At 40.8% G+C, this 17745-nt stretch overlaps 1 protein-coding gene across 2 annotated transcripts in view; it reads left to right on the plus strand.

The window, feature by feature from the left end:
- Positions 1-17745, plus strand: part of NPAT (nuclear protein, coactivator of histone transcription) — a 77752-nt gene that overhangs the window by 35381 nt on the left and 24626 nt on the right. For both annotated transcript variants that reach the window (XM_073613499.1, XM_073613500.1), the window contains exons 6-12: positions 1859-2095; positions 7070-7157; positions 7669-7777; positions 7896-7987; positions 8447-8531; positions 12452-12551; positions 15973-16080. In XM_073613499.1, the coding sequence (XP_073469600.1) occupies positions 1859-2095; positions 7070-7157; positions 7669-7777; positions 7896-7987; positions 8447-8531; positions 12452-12551; positions 15973-16080 (819 nt within the window). The remainder of the gene's footprint in view (positions 1-1858; positions 2096-7069; positions 7158-7668; positions 7778-7895; positions 7988-8446; positions 8532-12451; positions 12552-15972; positions 16081-17745) is intronic.

Here is a 17745-nt window from a genome sequence, read left to right on the forward strand (position 1 = left end):
CCCCCCCCCCTCCGCTCGTCGGCGCCGGCATTTCAACTGTGGGCGCCGGGCTGTGGCTTCACAGCCTGGCACCCACTGCGCATGCGCGAGCAGCGCCGCGCGCCGTGATTGCCCGCTCAATCACCTGGGACCTGTAATGGGTCCCAGATGATTGACAGGAGGGAGGGAGCAGAGCGGAGCCCTTCCTATGCCTGGGGGGAAATGATGTCACCAGCCCAGGCAAAGGAACAGGCAGACTACGAGGGACCACCTAGCAACAGGCATTTAGAGGTAAGTGAAAAAAAAAAAAATATCCAAATGTTTTTTTGTTTTTTTTTTTAGATTTTTTCCAGGTATTTTTGTTTTTTGGGTGGAACCCCACTTTAAGAGGTTGGTGCCATTTGAAGCCGTTTACAACAGCCTGTTCCATTTCTTACTAACAGATGCCATTTGTTCTAAGCTCAAACAACTAATCTTATCAAACTATTAAGCACAGAGTCTACGGTTCATTCTATCATATATGAAGCTTCTAAAGCAATGAGAAACAATAAGAGTGCTTTCACACTGCCTGGCGCCTGGGCGTTGGCGGTAAAGCGGCGCTATTGTTAGCGGCGCTTTACCGTTGTTCTAGTGGCGCTATTCGGCCGCTAGCGGGGCAGTTTTAACCCCCGCTAGTGGCCGAAAAGGGGGTTAAATCCGCCTGAAAAACGCTGCTGCAGCAGCGCCGCCCATTAATTTCAGTGGGCAGGCGTGGTTTAGGAGCAGTGTATTCACCGCTCCTACAGCGCTGCAAAGAAGCTGCTTGCAGGACTTTTTGTGACGTCCTGCCAGTGCAGCGCCCCAGTGTGAAAGCACTTGGGCTTTCACACTGGGATTGCAGCTGAGGCTTTTTTCAGGCGCTATTTTTGGGGCTAAAGCGCCTGAAAAACACCTCCAGTGTGAAAGGGGTCTTGCAGATAAAATCTGGCAGGGTTAAAAAAAAAAAGTAGGTACAATTTTTATATATATATAATTACACACACACACACACACACACACACACACACACACACACACACACACACACACACACACACACACACACACACACACACACACACACACACACACACACACACACACACACACCCTATGTCCCAACCCTTACAGCAGTGTTTACCCTTTTCCACTCTAATTTAGAATAAAATACATTTTATTACTGTCTGTGCCTCAGAAGAAATTTTTGCTCACTTGTGGTACAATCTCCCTAATAGTTTCTGCAACAGTAAAATAATAAATAAAATACAAAAAATTACAGCTTTAGACTTTAAAGGAGAAGTCCAGCCTAAACTTGTTTGGCTGGGCTTCTCCTATGGATTACGTGAGTGCAATTAGTTTTGCACTCCTCTGACCCGTTTTCAGCAGAGAGTGGACTGAAGTCCACTCTCTGCTGACGTCACCGATATCGGTCAAGGCACAGCCTCATCGCGACAAAGTCTGGATCCGCCAGGTGCCTGGACTGACACCCGTCTCAGCTTCTCAGCGAGCTCCCCGCCCCTCCTCAACGCTGCTCGGGGAGCTGTGAGAACCGAGCCATCGGCGATGTTAAATCGCTCAGTTCTCAGTGTAGAGTCGCCGGGGGACGGATGCAGCATTGGACCGATGCTGCATTCACCTTGGTAAGTATATCGGAAGGAAAAAACCCCAAATCCATACTTCTCTTTTAATAGAAATAAAATGGTGCTCCCCAAATATTCTATGCAAATACAGACTCCTTGAAAGGTACAGGGCTCATCTTCAATATTAGAATTTAAGTACTATGAATAGTATAATATTTCCCAGTCAACTAATAACCATTTTTTTCCATTTTATATCCTTTTCATATTTTGTTTGTCTGCAGCCCGCACAAGAGAAGGGATTAATCAACGCATGCGTCAGAATATGTTGACCTCCCCTCTGGCTGTTTCAGGTTCATCAGTGTCGCATCCTGTGGCACAACAGATCTCTACACCTGTATTGGCTACACAATATATCCTGTGCCCTATAAATACCCCAGTTACCCCACAGTCATGCAGCAGTATGGCAACCACTGTGCAATCTGCTTTGCCAAGCAGTATACCTACTACCACCACCACCAGTGAGTATTTTATTTTAACTGTGTTACAACTGTATTAAAGTGGTTGTAAAACTGAACATGTACCCAGTGCGGGGATTATCCAATATCCTCAGGTGATACACTGATGAAACAAATTCTCCCACATAAGTTATATTTGTCTATCTGCAGTTTTCACTCTACATCCATTTAAAGTGCTGAATTTATAAGCTTGTCTGAGAGCTCAGAAAAAAGAGGGAGGAGAGCTATAGTTACACTCTGCAGAGCTCACTGAGGAGAGCTCTGAGAGCTGATTGGAGGGAAGAGACACGCCCTCCTTCACACAGAATCGGAGGTAAGGCTGTCAATATGCTGGACGTCCCTCCCCTGTCATCGTTTTTCTCTTGGTGTCAGGAAAATTTGTCAGAAGTGACTCATGCAGATAGCAGAGGAACAAAGACAGGTACAGTGCCTTGCAAAAGTATTCACCCCCCTTGGCATTTTTCGTGTTTTGTTGCCTCACAACCTGGAATTAACATGGATTGTTTGAGGATTTGCATCACTTAACCACTTTAAGACCAGCCTCGTTTTGGATTTTAGGTGTTTACATGTTTAAAACAGGTTTTTCTGCTAGAAAATTACTTAGAACCCCCAAACATTATATATGGTTTTTCTTCTAACACCCTAGAGAATAAAATGGCGGTCATTGCAATACTTTTTTTTGCACCGTATTTGCGCAGCGGTCTTATAAGCACACTTTTTTTGGAAAAAATTCACTTTTTTGAATAAAAAAATAAAACAACAGTAAAGTTATCCCATTTTTTTTTATATTGTGAAATATAATGTTACACCAAGTAAATTGATACCCAACATGTCATGCTTGAAAATTGCGCCCGCTCGTGGAATAGCGTCAAACTTTTACCCTCAAAAATCTCCATAGGCGACGTTTAAAAAATTCTACAGGTTGCATATTTTGCGCTACAGAGGAGGTCTAGGGCTAGAATTATTGCTCTCGCTCTACCGGTCGCGGCGATACCTCACATGTATGGTTTGACCACCGTTTTCATATGCGGGTGCTACTCGCGTATGCGTTCGCTTCTGCGCGCAAGCTCGTCGGGACAGGGGGGTTTTAAAAATTTTTTTTTTTTTTATTATTTATTTTACAATATTTTATTTATTTTTACACTGTTTAAAAAAAAAAATAAATTGTGTCACTTTTATTTCTATTACAAGGAATGTAAACATCCCTTGTAATAGAAAAAAGCATGGCAGGACCTCTTAAATATGAGATCTGGGGTCAAAAAGACCTCAGATCTCATATTTACACTAAAATGCAATAAAAAAAAAAAAAAAAAAAAAAAGTCATTTAGAAAAATGACATTTGAAAAAATATGCCTTTAAGAGGCGTGGACGGAAGTGACGTTTTGACGTCGCTTCCGCCCAGCAGTGTCATGGAGACGAGTGAGCGCCATCTTGGCCTCGCTCGTCTCCAGACACACAACGGCACAGGACGCGATCGCCTCCGCTGCTACCGACGGCTCCGGTAAGCGGCGGAGGGCACCGGATCGCGGCGGGAGGGGGGGGGCCCTCTCCCGCCACCGATAAAAGTGATCTCGCGGCGAATCCGCCGCAGGGACCACTTTTATCTGAAAGTCGGCCGCCGCACGAAAAAGCTAGCTGCTGCCATAACGATATACCCCTTCAAACTTAGGACGTACATAGTCGTGCGGCGGTCGGGAAGTGGTTAATTTACAGAACGTGTCCACAACTTTGAAGATTTTTTTTTTTACTGTGAAGCAAACAACAAATAGGACAAAATAACAGAAAAAGTCAATGTGCATAACTATTCACCCCCCCTAAAGTCAATACTTTGTAGAGCCACCTTTTGCAGATATTACAGCTCCAACCACTGGGATTTTTGCCCATTCCTTCTTGCAAAACTGTTCCAGCTCCTTCAAGTTGGATGGTTTGCGCTTGTGAACAGCAGTGTTAAGAATTAGCAGGCTGTCTTCTCAGCCTTCGTAGCCTTTCACCCAGAGGTGCTCACAGAGATTTAATTATTGTAAACAAGAGCTGCGCTTACCCTTGCCTACTAGCTGTTATGAAAGTGCAAATGTGTGCAACCAATACAAATAAAGTGCATATAAACATTTAAGTGCGCAAAGTTGCTAATTCCAAAGTGACTGTGCAGCTCTTTATATTCTTGTGAAGATGCCTTTAAACAAAAGGGCTCCATGCATCAACACCAGTCCATTGTCTGTACCCAAACCAGGGTATGCACTTGTAATTATCTGCCGATTAACAGAGGGAGCACCGCTGCTCCATTCCTCCCAGAAGCTAGTGTGCGTTCCAATAGGTAGAAGTGCTGTGATACTGAAAGTCTCCGCCGCAGAGATTTATCTGCGGTGCAGATGCCAGATGTTGATCTCTTGGCTTCCAGAAGGATCAACAAACTGGACAGGTTTGTGTCTCGGACCAGGTTTCTAAAGGTATTTGTGGTGGATTCCCTAAAAGACTCCTTGGGATCAGTTTTCCCTGCTCTGTGCCTTTCCATCACTGAAGCTTCTTCCATGCCTGTTTCACTGGATAAATGTCTAGGGCATTCCAGTGATTCTGTTCACACCTGTTTGGCCAAGGATTATGTGGTATATGGAGATTGTAAATCTCTTGGAAGCTAACTGTGGATCTTCCAAATTTGTTGACGCAGGGTCCGATCTTCCTGCTTTACCATTGCTGGCTATCCTGACAGATAGGGGTACTTCTGACTCTTATGCCTACATTCCTCAAAGCAAAAAGGTCAACCTCCAGGAAGGTGTACCATGGTAAATGGAAGGCTTATTTTGTCTGGTGTGAGGCTCTTTAGTTTTATCCCTGTCATGTCTCTGGCACTTCATGGCTTTTCTGGCTTAAAAGTTTTACTAAACAAGGAGTCTACATTCGTATATCTGGTCTCCCACAGTACACAGAACATGGAAATGCAATTTTTTTTTTTTTGTAAATATAAACTGCTAAATACCTTTTCTCATCAGCAGTATATAGCAATCTTGTGGCTTCTATTAGTTCCTGGTAAAGCTTGTAGAGTTTTGATACTGCACGGAGCTGTCCTATCAGGATCCAGGACCTCTTGATCCTCTGTCTGGACAGTGCTGATTGGCCCTGTGCGGATCACATGCACTCTCCCAAGAAAAAAAAAAACCTCTCTAGCAATACACAGCAAACTGAGCATGTGCAGTGCAGCCTGACTCCAAAGGCTCTGTCTTAAATCTGGACATGTTTTGGAGTCGGTGGAAGTTCTGTGCATACAAGATCACACAGCCTTTTTACAAAATGCAGAGGATTAACCCCTTAGGTTCCATTGTGAGCATAACAAGCCTGCTTTATTGTATTTACAGACTGATTTTCCTGTTGTGGGTTCAGTAACACTTTACTATCACGGGGCAGATCTTAGCCATTCTGTTTCAGAGACCTATTGCGTTTCATTGCTTGGTAAAGGTCTCATGTGGATTGTACATACTTTGAGGTCCCTTTCATCTCCGTGGGACCTAAATTCGGTCTTGTCTGTTTTACAGACTTCTCCATTTGATCCTCTCGGAGAGATTTCCTTGTTGCTTTTTATGCGCAAGATAGTCTTTTTAGTTGCCTTACTTTGGCCTGCAGGGTCTTGGACTGGCAGCGCTTTTCTGCAAGGGACTATTCCTGGTTCTGCACCAGGAGAAGATGGTGTTGAGGTCTCAAATTCTTTATTCAACCTAAATCAGTGTTGTGATTATATTTTCCTAATTGTAAACATTCTAAGGAGAAGATGCTTCACTCTAAATTTTGTTCTTAATGTTAAAATTTATCTGAAGTCTAAAGCTTTTTAAACCGTTTGATTCCTCTACCTGAGGATTCCTTGCAAGGATCAAGCTGCTTCTCATTTATTGCTAGGTAGATTCATCAGCTTATTTCTCAGGCTTATGGGTTCAATGGTAAGATTCCTCATTTCCCACTAAAGGCCCATTCCACCAAGAGTGAATTTTTTTTTTTTTATGGTGATTAGGCATCAAGCTGCTGCTCAGGTTTGTGAGGATGCTATCTGGTCACTTCACATGTTTTTATTGAGTTCCAACGAGTAAATATTCATGTACTAGTTTTGTATGAAAAGGTCTTGCAGGTCAGGTCACCTAGTCACCTGGGTTTTTTTTCTTGTTTTTGGTTTTTTTTGGCACTGTGTTCCGTGCTTTGGGACATCCCAAGTAGTCATGAATATGAAGAGGTCTGTGTCTTGTGATGTAAAATGAAAGTGATAAATGCTATTTTTTTTTTTTTTTTGTTTAAAAAGAGGTTATACCTGCCTGCTCTGTGCATTCTGTCCCCTGCCGGTGCTCTCCTCCTTCTCCAAGTGCCCCTCACAGCAAGCCGTATGCTTTGGGGGCATATTTGTCGATAGACACACACAACGCAGGTAAGCCATGCCCCTGCTCCCTTCTCAGAGGAGTTTGACAACAGCAGGAGCATATGTCTCCCACTGCTGTCTGTGTCTCCTGTGAGAGCAGCAAGTGAAGCTCTGATTGTAGACCGGACAGTGCTGGAGTGGTGAGAGGAGTCTGGCAAGTGTTTAGGGGTGGAATGGCTAGGACAGGGAGTGGAGCAATTTATTTAATTAACCCTAATGCATTAAGATAAAAACTGTTTAGACTTTAGAACCACTTAAAAAAAATTAGGATTTTTGGTTTACTAAAACGTAGACTACATTGGCAAAAGCATTGGCGCCTGTGGGGATAAGTCACTTCTCTAGGAATTCAGTGCTCTTGTTGGCTTTCACCAGTTTACTCAGACTGGAGCTTTGCGAACATGTGACCATTAGGTAAAAGATTTAATAAAAAAAATGTATGGTTTGCCGGTAAAATACATTTCTTGGAGTTCATCAGAGGGACCTCCCGCTTTCCCTTTGTCTGTGTTCCTCATTGCTTGCTACAAAACTGAGGGTAAGCTGATCTGGAAGGGTTATAACTGACCTTTGCTATTTTTCTTGTTTAGTTGTAGAAACTACTCAGACTGTTTCTGTAGCTTCAGCTCCAAAAAAGTTGTCAACTACAGCTACTTCATCTCCAATGAGACGCAAACCGTGAGTTTATTCTGTTTACAATATTTGCATATTATTGTATTTCATTTCAATTATGTTCGTTATCAATGATGTTAAGATTTTTCAAAGACAAGAAAGAAATACAATTGACAGTGCATGGTAGCGACACATGGATTCTATGCCACTGATCCACGCCCACACAAAAAACTTTAACATTGTAAACAAACGCATAATAAGAGGTACTAATGACAGATTATTGCAATATAATGAAACCAGGAGATAAGATGGCTTTCAAGTTGCAAATATTTTGATTAATGCAATACGATGCCAACCGTTATCCCATTTAGAAATATAGTAATCTGACGAAAACCAAAGGAATTGCGCCAGGAATCAGATTTGAGCCAAGTATCTTGACTCTCCTAGTATGCGCTTCAGTATACATAACCTCCTAATTGAGGGAGCGTAATCCCATATTTCAAATAGAAAAATCTGACATTGGTCTCTCCCTAAATCATTTCAACTGTTAAATAATTAACGTATTGAACTGTTGCAGAGACACTCAGAGGAGGAGAAGAATGCCACCCATAAGCAACTCGGCAGCGGAAAAAGAAACCTCTTTAGATATTGATTCCATTCAAGGGCTTATTGATGACGACTTTCCAGTAAGTACATGGGTACTGAAGGTGTGTGTTTGCATGGCTATACTAATAATGGGACTAATATTAAATAGATAGGAGAAAAGTTGCAACAAACAACTAAAAATCTATTTATTTTTTTTAGCAACTAGTTATAGAAAATGCCCGGGAAAAGATCTTGAGTAACAAAAGTCTTCAAGAGAAGTTGGCAGAGAACATTAATAAGATCCTTGCAAGGTAAGTTGGATTCAATATGTGTACTTGTAGATATCAGTGAATGGTCATAGTTGAGTGTATGTTCTGAGAGCATTGTCCGTTTTATAAAGTATACTAAAATACTAGCACATAGTTGCTGTATACCTGTTGCTAATATGCATAGATGAGACTAGACATTTTAGCACTACACTAATATGCATAGATGAGACTAGACATTTTAGCACTACACTAATATGCATAGATGAGACTAGACATTTTAGCACTACAAGTGAAGATGGTGACCTTGGCAGAGTCTTTAGGAACAGTAGTGTTAAGGATGTCACTGCTTTGGGCCATGAAAACTGTGTTTCGCCCAGAGCATGTGTAAGGAAGCAACAAAGATTTGTATAGTTTGGTAAAGAAACCTACCAGTATGTTTTTACTTGTGTGTATGTTCTTAAATACAAAATCAGTTTTTTTTTGTTTTGTTTTTTTTTTAAGTGATTCTGCTGCACAAACCTCCAAACAAGGGGATGGTACAGCTGCTGATCAAGATGCCTCTATTGATGAAATCCTCGGGCTCCAGGTAATAATTGTGTGCATTATAGCTGGACTGTGGGTTAGACAAATATTGCACATTGGTGTGTTTTTGTTTGTTTCTTGAAGATCTGAGCAGTAACCCAGCATTAAACTTTGCTTCTGTGCAGAAGCTTTCTAATAAAGACCAGTCTTACTGCTTCTCTGTCTCCTTGTGCAGGGTGATTGGTCTTCTATTGCCACCTCCTGTAGTTTTCTGCTTGCAACCTGTAGTGGGTGGAGCCTGCTGGGCCCCTCCTACAGCTCTGCTCTCTGCACAAATGATGTGCAGCCCAGTGATTATGTCACCACTACTTTTACACAGTAATATCTGGGTTTGCAAAGGCATTTGGTGCAGACAAAATATATATACATTATCTCACAAAAAATGAGTACAACACTAACATTTATGTAAATATTTTATTAATCTTTTCATGTGACACCACTGAAGAAATGACACTTTGCTACAATATAAAGTAGTGAGTGTACAGCTTATATAACAGTGTAAATTTGCTGTTCCCTCAAAATAACTCAACACAGCCATTAATGTCTAAGTCGCTGGCAACAAAAGTGAGTATAACCCTAATTAGCCCCCCCCCTCCGGTGTCATGTGACTCGTTAGTGTTATAAAGTCTCAGGTGTGAAATAATTTGGTGTTATCGCTCTCACTCTCTCATACTGGTCACTGGGAGTTTAACATGGCACCTCATGGCGAAGAACTCACTGAGATCTGAAAAAAAGAATTGTTGCTCTACATAAAGATGGCCTAGGCTATAAGAAGATTGCCAAGACCCTAAAACTGAGCTGCAGCACAGTGGCCAAAACCATGCAGCGGTTTAACAGGACAGGTTCCACTCAGAACAGGCCTCGCCATGGTCGACCAAAGAAGTTGAGTGCACGTGCACAACATAATATCCAAAGGTTGTGTTTGGGAAATAGACTTATGAGTGCTGCCAGCATTGCTGCAGAGGTTGATGGGGTGGGGGGTCAGCCTGTCAGTGCTTAGACCATACACCACACACTGCATCAAATTGGTCTGCATGGCTGTTGTCCCAGAAGGAAGCCTCTTTTAAAGACGATGCACAAGAAAGCCCGCAAACAGTTTGCTGAAGACAAGGAGAGTTAAGGCAGTGCTGGAAAATAATAGTGGCCACACAAAATATTGACATTTTCACTTAGGGGTGTACTCACTTTTGTTGCCAATGATTTAGACATTAATGGCTGTGTGAGTTATTTTGAGGGGACAGCAAATTTGCACTGGCTAAACAACAAGCTGTACACTCACTACTTTATATTGTAGCAAAGTGTCATTTCTCCAGTGTTGTCACATTAAAATATACAATAAAATATTTACAAAAATGTGAGGGGTGTACGCACTTTTGTGAGATACTGTATATTAACCGCTTCAGCCCCGGAAGATTTTACCCCCTTCCCGACCGGAGCACTTTTTGCGATTCGGCACTGCATCGCTTTAACTGACAATTGCGCGTTCGTGCGACATTGCACCCAAACAAAATTTACGTCCTTTTTTCCCCACAAATAGAGCTTTCTTTTGGTGGTATTTGATCACTTTTTGCTATAAAAAAATGTATAAAAAAAACTTTTTTTTCCCTCCGTTTAGGCAGATATGTATTCTTCGACATATTTTTGGTGAAAAAATCGCAAGCGTATATTGATTGGATTGTGCAAAAGTTATAGCGTCTGCAAAATAGGGAATAGTTTTATGGCATTTTTATTATTTTTTTTTTTTACTAGTAATGATGATCTGCGATATTATTTTTTTTTTTTTTTTTTTTTTTTATATCGGGGCTGCGACATTATGGCGGACACGTTTTTGGGACAATTGGCATTTTTTTGCTATAAAATTGCATTGATTACTGTAAAAATGTCACTGGCAGTGAAGGGGTTTAGTGTGTGTTCTAACTGAAGGGGGGATGGGACTTTGTAGGGGAGATGATAGATTGCTGTTCAGACGATCTGTCTGTTCTCCCCTCAGAAAACCAGAAACAGTGTGTTTACACACACAGATCCCGGTTTTCCGTGTGCCCTGAGCAATCGCGGCCGCCAGGCGCTCGCACCCACTCCGTGGGCGAGCAGGGGGCACACGCGCCCCCCTAGTGGAGATATATATACACACACACACGTCATCACCAGCTCAGCCATTTATATCACCGAAGCCCACCAACCCGAAAGGAGTACCGGGTGAAGATGGGAAGTGCCTTCAGCGGTGACAGCGTGCCACTGAAGGGCTTAGTTTTCAGCATCGCATACTAGCACATTATGACTTTAACTTTTTTTTTGTGCCAGGAGTTCAGCTTTAAGCCTGCATATTCATTATTTTTTATTTTATTTTTTATAATTATTATATGGTAGCTCTGTCTAACGCTGATATATTGCAGGGGGGGTTCAAGTCTTAACACGCTATGCCATAGCAGTTTGCACACAGGTTTTGTAAAAGTGATAAATGGTTCTTTTATTTAAAACACTTGCTCCTTCTATCCATTGCAACGTTTCAAGCCTTCAGTGGCATTTTTGCTGTTTTAACAATATTTTAATAAAAATGTGTTTTACTTCTGCAAGACCTGTGTGCAAACTATAATTTATTACTGCCGATATTGTTTAACCCCTGCTTGCCAAAAGGGGCAGCAGTGTGTCACTACTGGGCAACTCCACTTTTGTTGAGAGCAAAACATCCCCTTTGGGTAATCTATGTACATTTCAGGGTTTTTAACTAACTTTGTAGATTCCCACTTTTTGTTATTCTGAAGAAATAGCGGTTTGTCTGTCTGTGTCCATGTGCATGGGAGTGATTTTCATATTCATCAATCAGTTGCTACACTCTGAGGAAAGTTGCAGGGTCTGCATCCCTTTAGACGTGATTTCACTTTGGGACTATCTCACCAAAATTAACATTTTTGTTGCAGGGGATGCCCAAAATCTGTCTTGTATCTTAGTACAGACTTCTGGGAAAATCAGTGAGCCAATCACACAAGCAGGAAATTACATATCTGGGGGTGTCCTGTACACCATCTATGTACACAACACCTCTAGGTAGCCATATTGCATCTTTCATAAAATTACAGCACTGCAGATTGAAAAGGAAAGGTCTTTTTTTTTTCTTTTCTATAATTTTCAATTACAATATGATTTCTGTGCCAATTGTATATGCGTTATTATTATTTATTTTGCTATGTTTTTTTCCAAAGAAAGTGGAGTTGATCTTTAAAAGGTGTGCGCTTTCCACTTTTGGAATAAAATGGCAGTCATAAGAAGCTCCCCTATTCTCCCTGTTGGATTTTTAACTCTATTTTTAAACCTATTTTCTGGAGAATGCAACAGGAGGACTGGAAATGGTTTTGGTTAAGGGAAAGTTTGCTACTTTGAGAAGTCAGAAAAGCTCTGCACACTGTGGTGGGGAAATCTATAAGAAGCCATATTTTTACTTAAACTATATGTAAACCCAATAACTAAAATCTCATATTAGCTTTAAACATGTTCAAATAAATTTTAAAAAAGCGAATTTTTAGATCTGCAGCTTCCATTGGACTAATTAGTGATCTTTCCCTGAAGGCTCTTGTTCAGACACGCCCTGTTTTAAAGTGATAGTATTCTGTACCTCTCTTCTAATTGTACTCCTGTGTTGTCACCCTGTTGCATGAGTTCCAGGGGAGGAATGTTCGCTGATTATTTTTTAATAAGTCCATGCAATCATCACTGTAGTGTATATAGACAAAGTGGCTGCAAAGAGGCTGCAGGAGATCAGATTGTCCCACCAGACACCACTGTAAATGAAGCATCTCCTTTGGGTGAACTGAACGTTTAAACCAGTCTTTTTGAATTCTTGGCATTGCTTTTATATGTGATATGTTATAAGTTGTCTTTTATGAGGTGAGAGGTTATCTCTTCATTTCGTATGTCATCTCCCAACAGGGAGGAGAGATTCACATGAGTGAGGAGGCTATACAGGATATCTTGGTTCAGACTGAACTTGACCCAGACTTCCAGGGGCTCTATGATCTGTTTGCTTGTGGTAAGTATTGGGCAGATATGGCCAAAACCATGTTGACTCTGGAGCTTGAACATCAGAATTTGATTTTTTTTTTTTTTTTTTTTTTAATGCCAACTTCAGGCTGAGTTATTTTTTTCTTTATGAATATCCCCATGAAGGATTTTTGAAAAGAAAATCTCACCTCTGACTACTAGTTAAAGGCATTGTACACTTGCAAATATTTTTTTTGTTTTAACTAGATATTCGTGTATTTATGTTCCAAAAAGGAAGAGAAGCTGAACTCAGCTTCTCAAAAAGCGTATTTTATAGGCACAGCATGAGACGGTATGTATATAAAATAATATATTTTATTGGATATACATTAAAATACAACAGTCATAAAAAAAAGCGGGGAATGATAATAAATCGCCCTCCATCTAAAAAGAAGTCAACAGATACCCAATCCTATGGTGTGGAGACAGAAAATCACGGTATAGTGCATAGGTATCCACCAGTAAGGTTAACATTCAATCGGATACATAAGTATGCTGCTGGTGTGTTGCTCCATACTCAAACGTCAATGCGTTTCGCAAGATATGCTTGCTTCTTCAGGACTGATTGGGTGGGTGCTACTTACAAATTCAAAAATACACACAACATTACGCCTAAATCCAATTTACACATGTAACATATTATCACTTGTACATTGTATCTAGGAATATTATATACACATATCACAGTGTGTGCGGACATACATATATAAAAAAAAAAGCTTTCTGAATGACTTTGGATGCAGAGGAGAGGACGGTAACGACCAGAAAGGAGGGATGACACACATGGGGCATCAACAAGGGAAGGAGACACGGGAGAGTGGAAATCCCCAAATAAAGGGGAAGACCCTCTAAATATAGCAACAGTAGCCAGCAATATATATCTCAAGGTGTGCTAAAAAGCAAAGAGATTATATATGCATATGTATGAATATATACAAGATTGTCACAATATATAACAAAGGGACAGCCCAAAAAGATACATGGATGCATATGTTAAAAGGGATCGTACCAAGAATATTGCTGCATTATATATCGGGTACCAATATCTGACTAAAGGAGGATAGGTGTAGCACAAAACAAAAGCAATGCTGAAAACTTTTAAATGGAGTCACTTGATAACAGAGGCAGGTCGCTCCACAAGTAAAAATACATCGTGGTGACTACCTTTTGTATTCTAGAAGATAGAATAAAATATCAGACAAATATGTATTTTTATTTCATGTGTATGCCTTACCTTGTAATGATGGGCTCACATTTTTAGGCTGCAGTTTGTGGTGTCATGACTGATTGATTCCACTGTCCATGGTTTGCTACAGCTAACCTGTCCCTATTTACTAGAGAGACAATACCGCTTCCTGTTCTGAGTCTCACAACGTGCAGTGCATGCATGGCCATCCACTCTGTCTCACATCACATACATGGACATTCTAATGTAATTTAAAAAAACATTGTCCTGCTGCATCAGTGAGCTCTCTGTGTGTCGGGGAATGCTGTGCCTGCTTGTGGTTGTCAGATCTAATTTTAAGTTTACTGGGGAATGTGTATTTTATTGTGCTCAATATGTTAAGCTTATTGAATGCTAAGGGTTTAATAATACTTTATTTAATGGAAAAAGGGTATTTCTTTCTACTCCCTAGAGGGACACAGGAAGTCATTAACTGTTAGGTCACACCACTGGCAAACAAAAAATAAAATATAATTGTAAGCCAGCCTAAGATAACCTCTTCTACTACCAGCATACCTCAGTTTTGCTAGCTTTCTAGGAGTTTGAATATGGCCTTTTTTAATATCCCAGGGGGCAAAGTCTAACCCGATTGTATTTATTTTTTGCCTGCAATTTTTCTTCAGTCAAGACTTACTACATCGCTGCTTACGCTGGTCTATACGGTGACAGCTGTCTGAATTGACTCTTCCTCAGCCTAGGTTTGCAGTGCCTTCACTGAACCCTGCTGGATGTTGCCGAGCTTGCCTGGACATAACCTTCAGGCAATGGGTTCCATGTTAGGTGCTTTTCATACCCTGTTCTGATGACACATTGGCCTCAAACTGCTTTCAAGGTCCAGGTTCCAGTCGTTGGCAATGCCTCAGTCCTTGCCCTGTCTCTGAAACTCACTCTGCAAGTAGACTTGCTGGGCTGAGCACCAGGAACTAATGGTTCCGTTCCCTGGCCATCTCTAAATCTCCACCTTTTGGAGGGACTCGGCGCAGATGTAATCCACTGGGTATCCTATCTTAACAAACACACACAGGTCCTACAGTATTGTAAATCCTACAAGTCGGCTTTCAGGTGAGGGCTATCTAGTGGCTTTACAGCTGCCTTATTTCTTCCAAAGACCCTCGGTACATTCGTAAACCCTTAATGTCTTATCAAAGAGAACCTGTCACAGTAAAAATGCTATCATATTGGGGCGCTATTGGTCCCCTATGTGATTGCAGGAAAGTTAAGTGAAAAAAAAGTGTAAAAAATGAAAGGTGCACCTTAGCAAAAAACAAAACACTTACATTTTCGAGCCTGTCCACCTCCCAGGTATGTGCACATACATATGTAAACTCACACATCATGTTTGCTTTTGTACAAAAACTTCAATTGCGCTACACGATCCTCCTGCGCACGCCAGAGTGAGAGCAATAAATCTAGGGCCATTATTCGCAGTTAGTAATTGTAAAGCTAAATTTAAAAAAACAAACACATGTCTCTATACTTCCCTCCTCTGTGCAGTGATTTTGCACAGAGTGGCCCGATCCTCCTCTTCTGGGGTCCCCCCCCCGCGGTGTTCCTGGCTTCTCCTCTTCTCAAGTGCCCCACAGAAAGCCACTCTCCCTGGGGGCACTCGTGTGGGCAGGCTCCCGCGTCCATTGACACAGACAGCAGGACTTGGCCCCGTCCCCTGGCTCCCGTGTCCCTGGATTTGATTGACAGCAGTGGGAGCCAATGGCTCGAGCTGCTATCAATCTATCCAATGAGGTCCCGAGACGGCGGCTGGAGCTGCTGTGCTCGTCCCCATCCCTGGAATGATTGGGTTCAGGTAAGTAAAAGGGAGGCTCTGGGGGGCAGCTGCATCACGAAAGGTTTTTCACCTTGATGCATAGAATGCATTAAGGTGAAAACCCTGAGGGTTTACAACCCCTTTATCTCTAAACTGATGACCTGTAAGGGTTTTTAAGTGTCAACTATGGAAAATGTGGGTAGTGAAGTTCATTGTCATTTCATATGTGCACACAATTCTAAAGCTTGACACGTTTAGTATCTATTTACTTGGAGCACCCTTCTCCTTTTTTGTATATACCAAAAAAATGGGTAATATATATGTTATATATTCGACCATCAGGCTGACTGAAACATTAAGAAGTTTAATTTTTACAAGCATACTTTGTAATGTTTTTGCTGCTAATCCTTAATTTCTTTCCAGTTTCATCCAAAGCACCAAAAAGTACTCCTCGTGACCCTCCATCATCCCTAAATGTAGAAACTAAGGCAAGTGGCAGTGAGAAAAGTAAACAGAATGTTGTGGAAGATGGTGAGTAATTGTTTTTTCCACAGCCCTCATTTCAGGAGAAACCTTGTTCAATTTTTTTTTATTTTACGTTTTCTGAGGAACTGTTCTATGAAGAGCAGGTTTGGAATGCATACATGGCTCACCTTTGTACCATAATTTGTGCACTTATGCAGGTTCTCGGTCTGTGTTTTGTTCCAAAATAGAATTTGTGATTGGCTGTTAACTACATCACACCCAGGCCAATTCTGACATTTCTCTCCTACATGTTTATTTTTTTAGCAGAGGCACTAGAAAATAAAATGCTGGGTCTTACAAATTTTTTTTTATGTCACATGGTATTTGCGCAACATTTTTTTGAATGAAATTTTTTTTAGAAAAAGTACACTAATGAATTCTAGTGTAGACAAACACTATGTAATACCCATTTTTTTGGTAGAATATAAAAGATGATGTTATGCCGATAAATAGATGCCTAACATGTCACTCTTTAAAATTGCGTACACCTGTTGATTGGGGCCAAGCTACCTAAAAATAAAAAAAAATCTCTGTAGGCGATGCTTTAAAAGCCTTTACAGGTTACCAGTATAGAGTGGAACTTCTGAATGTGTTTGAGGGCAAGAGGCACTTTAAATAAATTTTCATTTCATTTTATTTTCCTACACTGTCGCTTTAATTTTTTTTGGAATCAACTTTATTGCTATCACAAGGGATGAACAACATCCCTTGTGATATCATGGGCAGTGATAGGTTCTCTTCTTGCTGAGACATCGAGGGTCCATTAGGGCCCAGATCTCTCCTCTGCCCTTAAATGCGTCTGGTTTCTTAGGCCATAGAAATGATCATGGACGTTCAGGTAAAAGAAAAAAGATCCTGGGATGATATTTGTAGTTGCAGACATCATCCTTGTATTGCCACTCAAAGTCCAGGGCGTCATATGATGTCCCACAGGAAGGAAGTGGTTAATCTGATCTTTGCTCGGGGCAGAGGAACGCAAAGGATGATGGGTACTGAATGTGTGTAGATTGGTAGAAGTGTTGTACTGAAATGAGTGTTGTGTAGGCAATACACCATAGCCCTTATGGGGGTGGATATAAATCAATTATTTTTGTAAAAAATCAGATTTTTTTTTTAATTTAAATTCTGCTTTTTTTTTTTTTTGGATTTTAAAACTATTTTTTTGATTTTTAGCAAATTTATTTTAATAAAATGCTTCTGGGGTAAAAATCTATCTAAAGATAGTTTTCTATTTAGGATACATTAATAATTTAATAATTTAGTTTATTCAGCATGAAATTGAGCTTAGTTATGTAGCATGGGGTTGTATATTCTGCAATATTTACATTTTTGGTAAACTCATTCATTGAATCCAAACTCTGCAAGCTGAGATAACATGCACTGCATTGATGCATTCACAAAATGTCACAGTAACCATGAGATAAAACAAAATTCAGGAATATTCCTTTATCCCATTGTTTTGCAAATCTATGTACACTACAAACTGTATGATTTTAATTGGTTCTGATATCGCTGTTTTACTAACCTGACAGCTTATTATTCTAAATGGGAAACATTCATTTTGTTTGCAAATATTAACGATTCTAACTACCAGCAAGAAGTCCTTATATTTAAAGAGCACCTGTCATTTCAGATCCATCATGGCAGCGCCTGTTAGCGGAAATCCACTCG

This window comes from Aquarana catesbeiana, linkage group LG02 (genome assembly GCF_042186555.1).
Source record: "Aquarana catesbeiana isolate 2022-GZ linkage group LG02, ASM4218655v1, whole genome shotgun sequence".
Taxonomy (NCBI): Eukaryota; Metazoa; Chordata; class Amphibia; order Anura; family Ranidae; genus Aquarana; species Aquarana catesbeiana.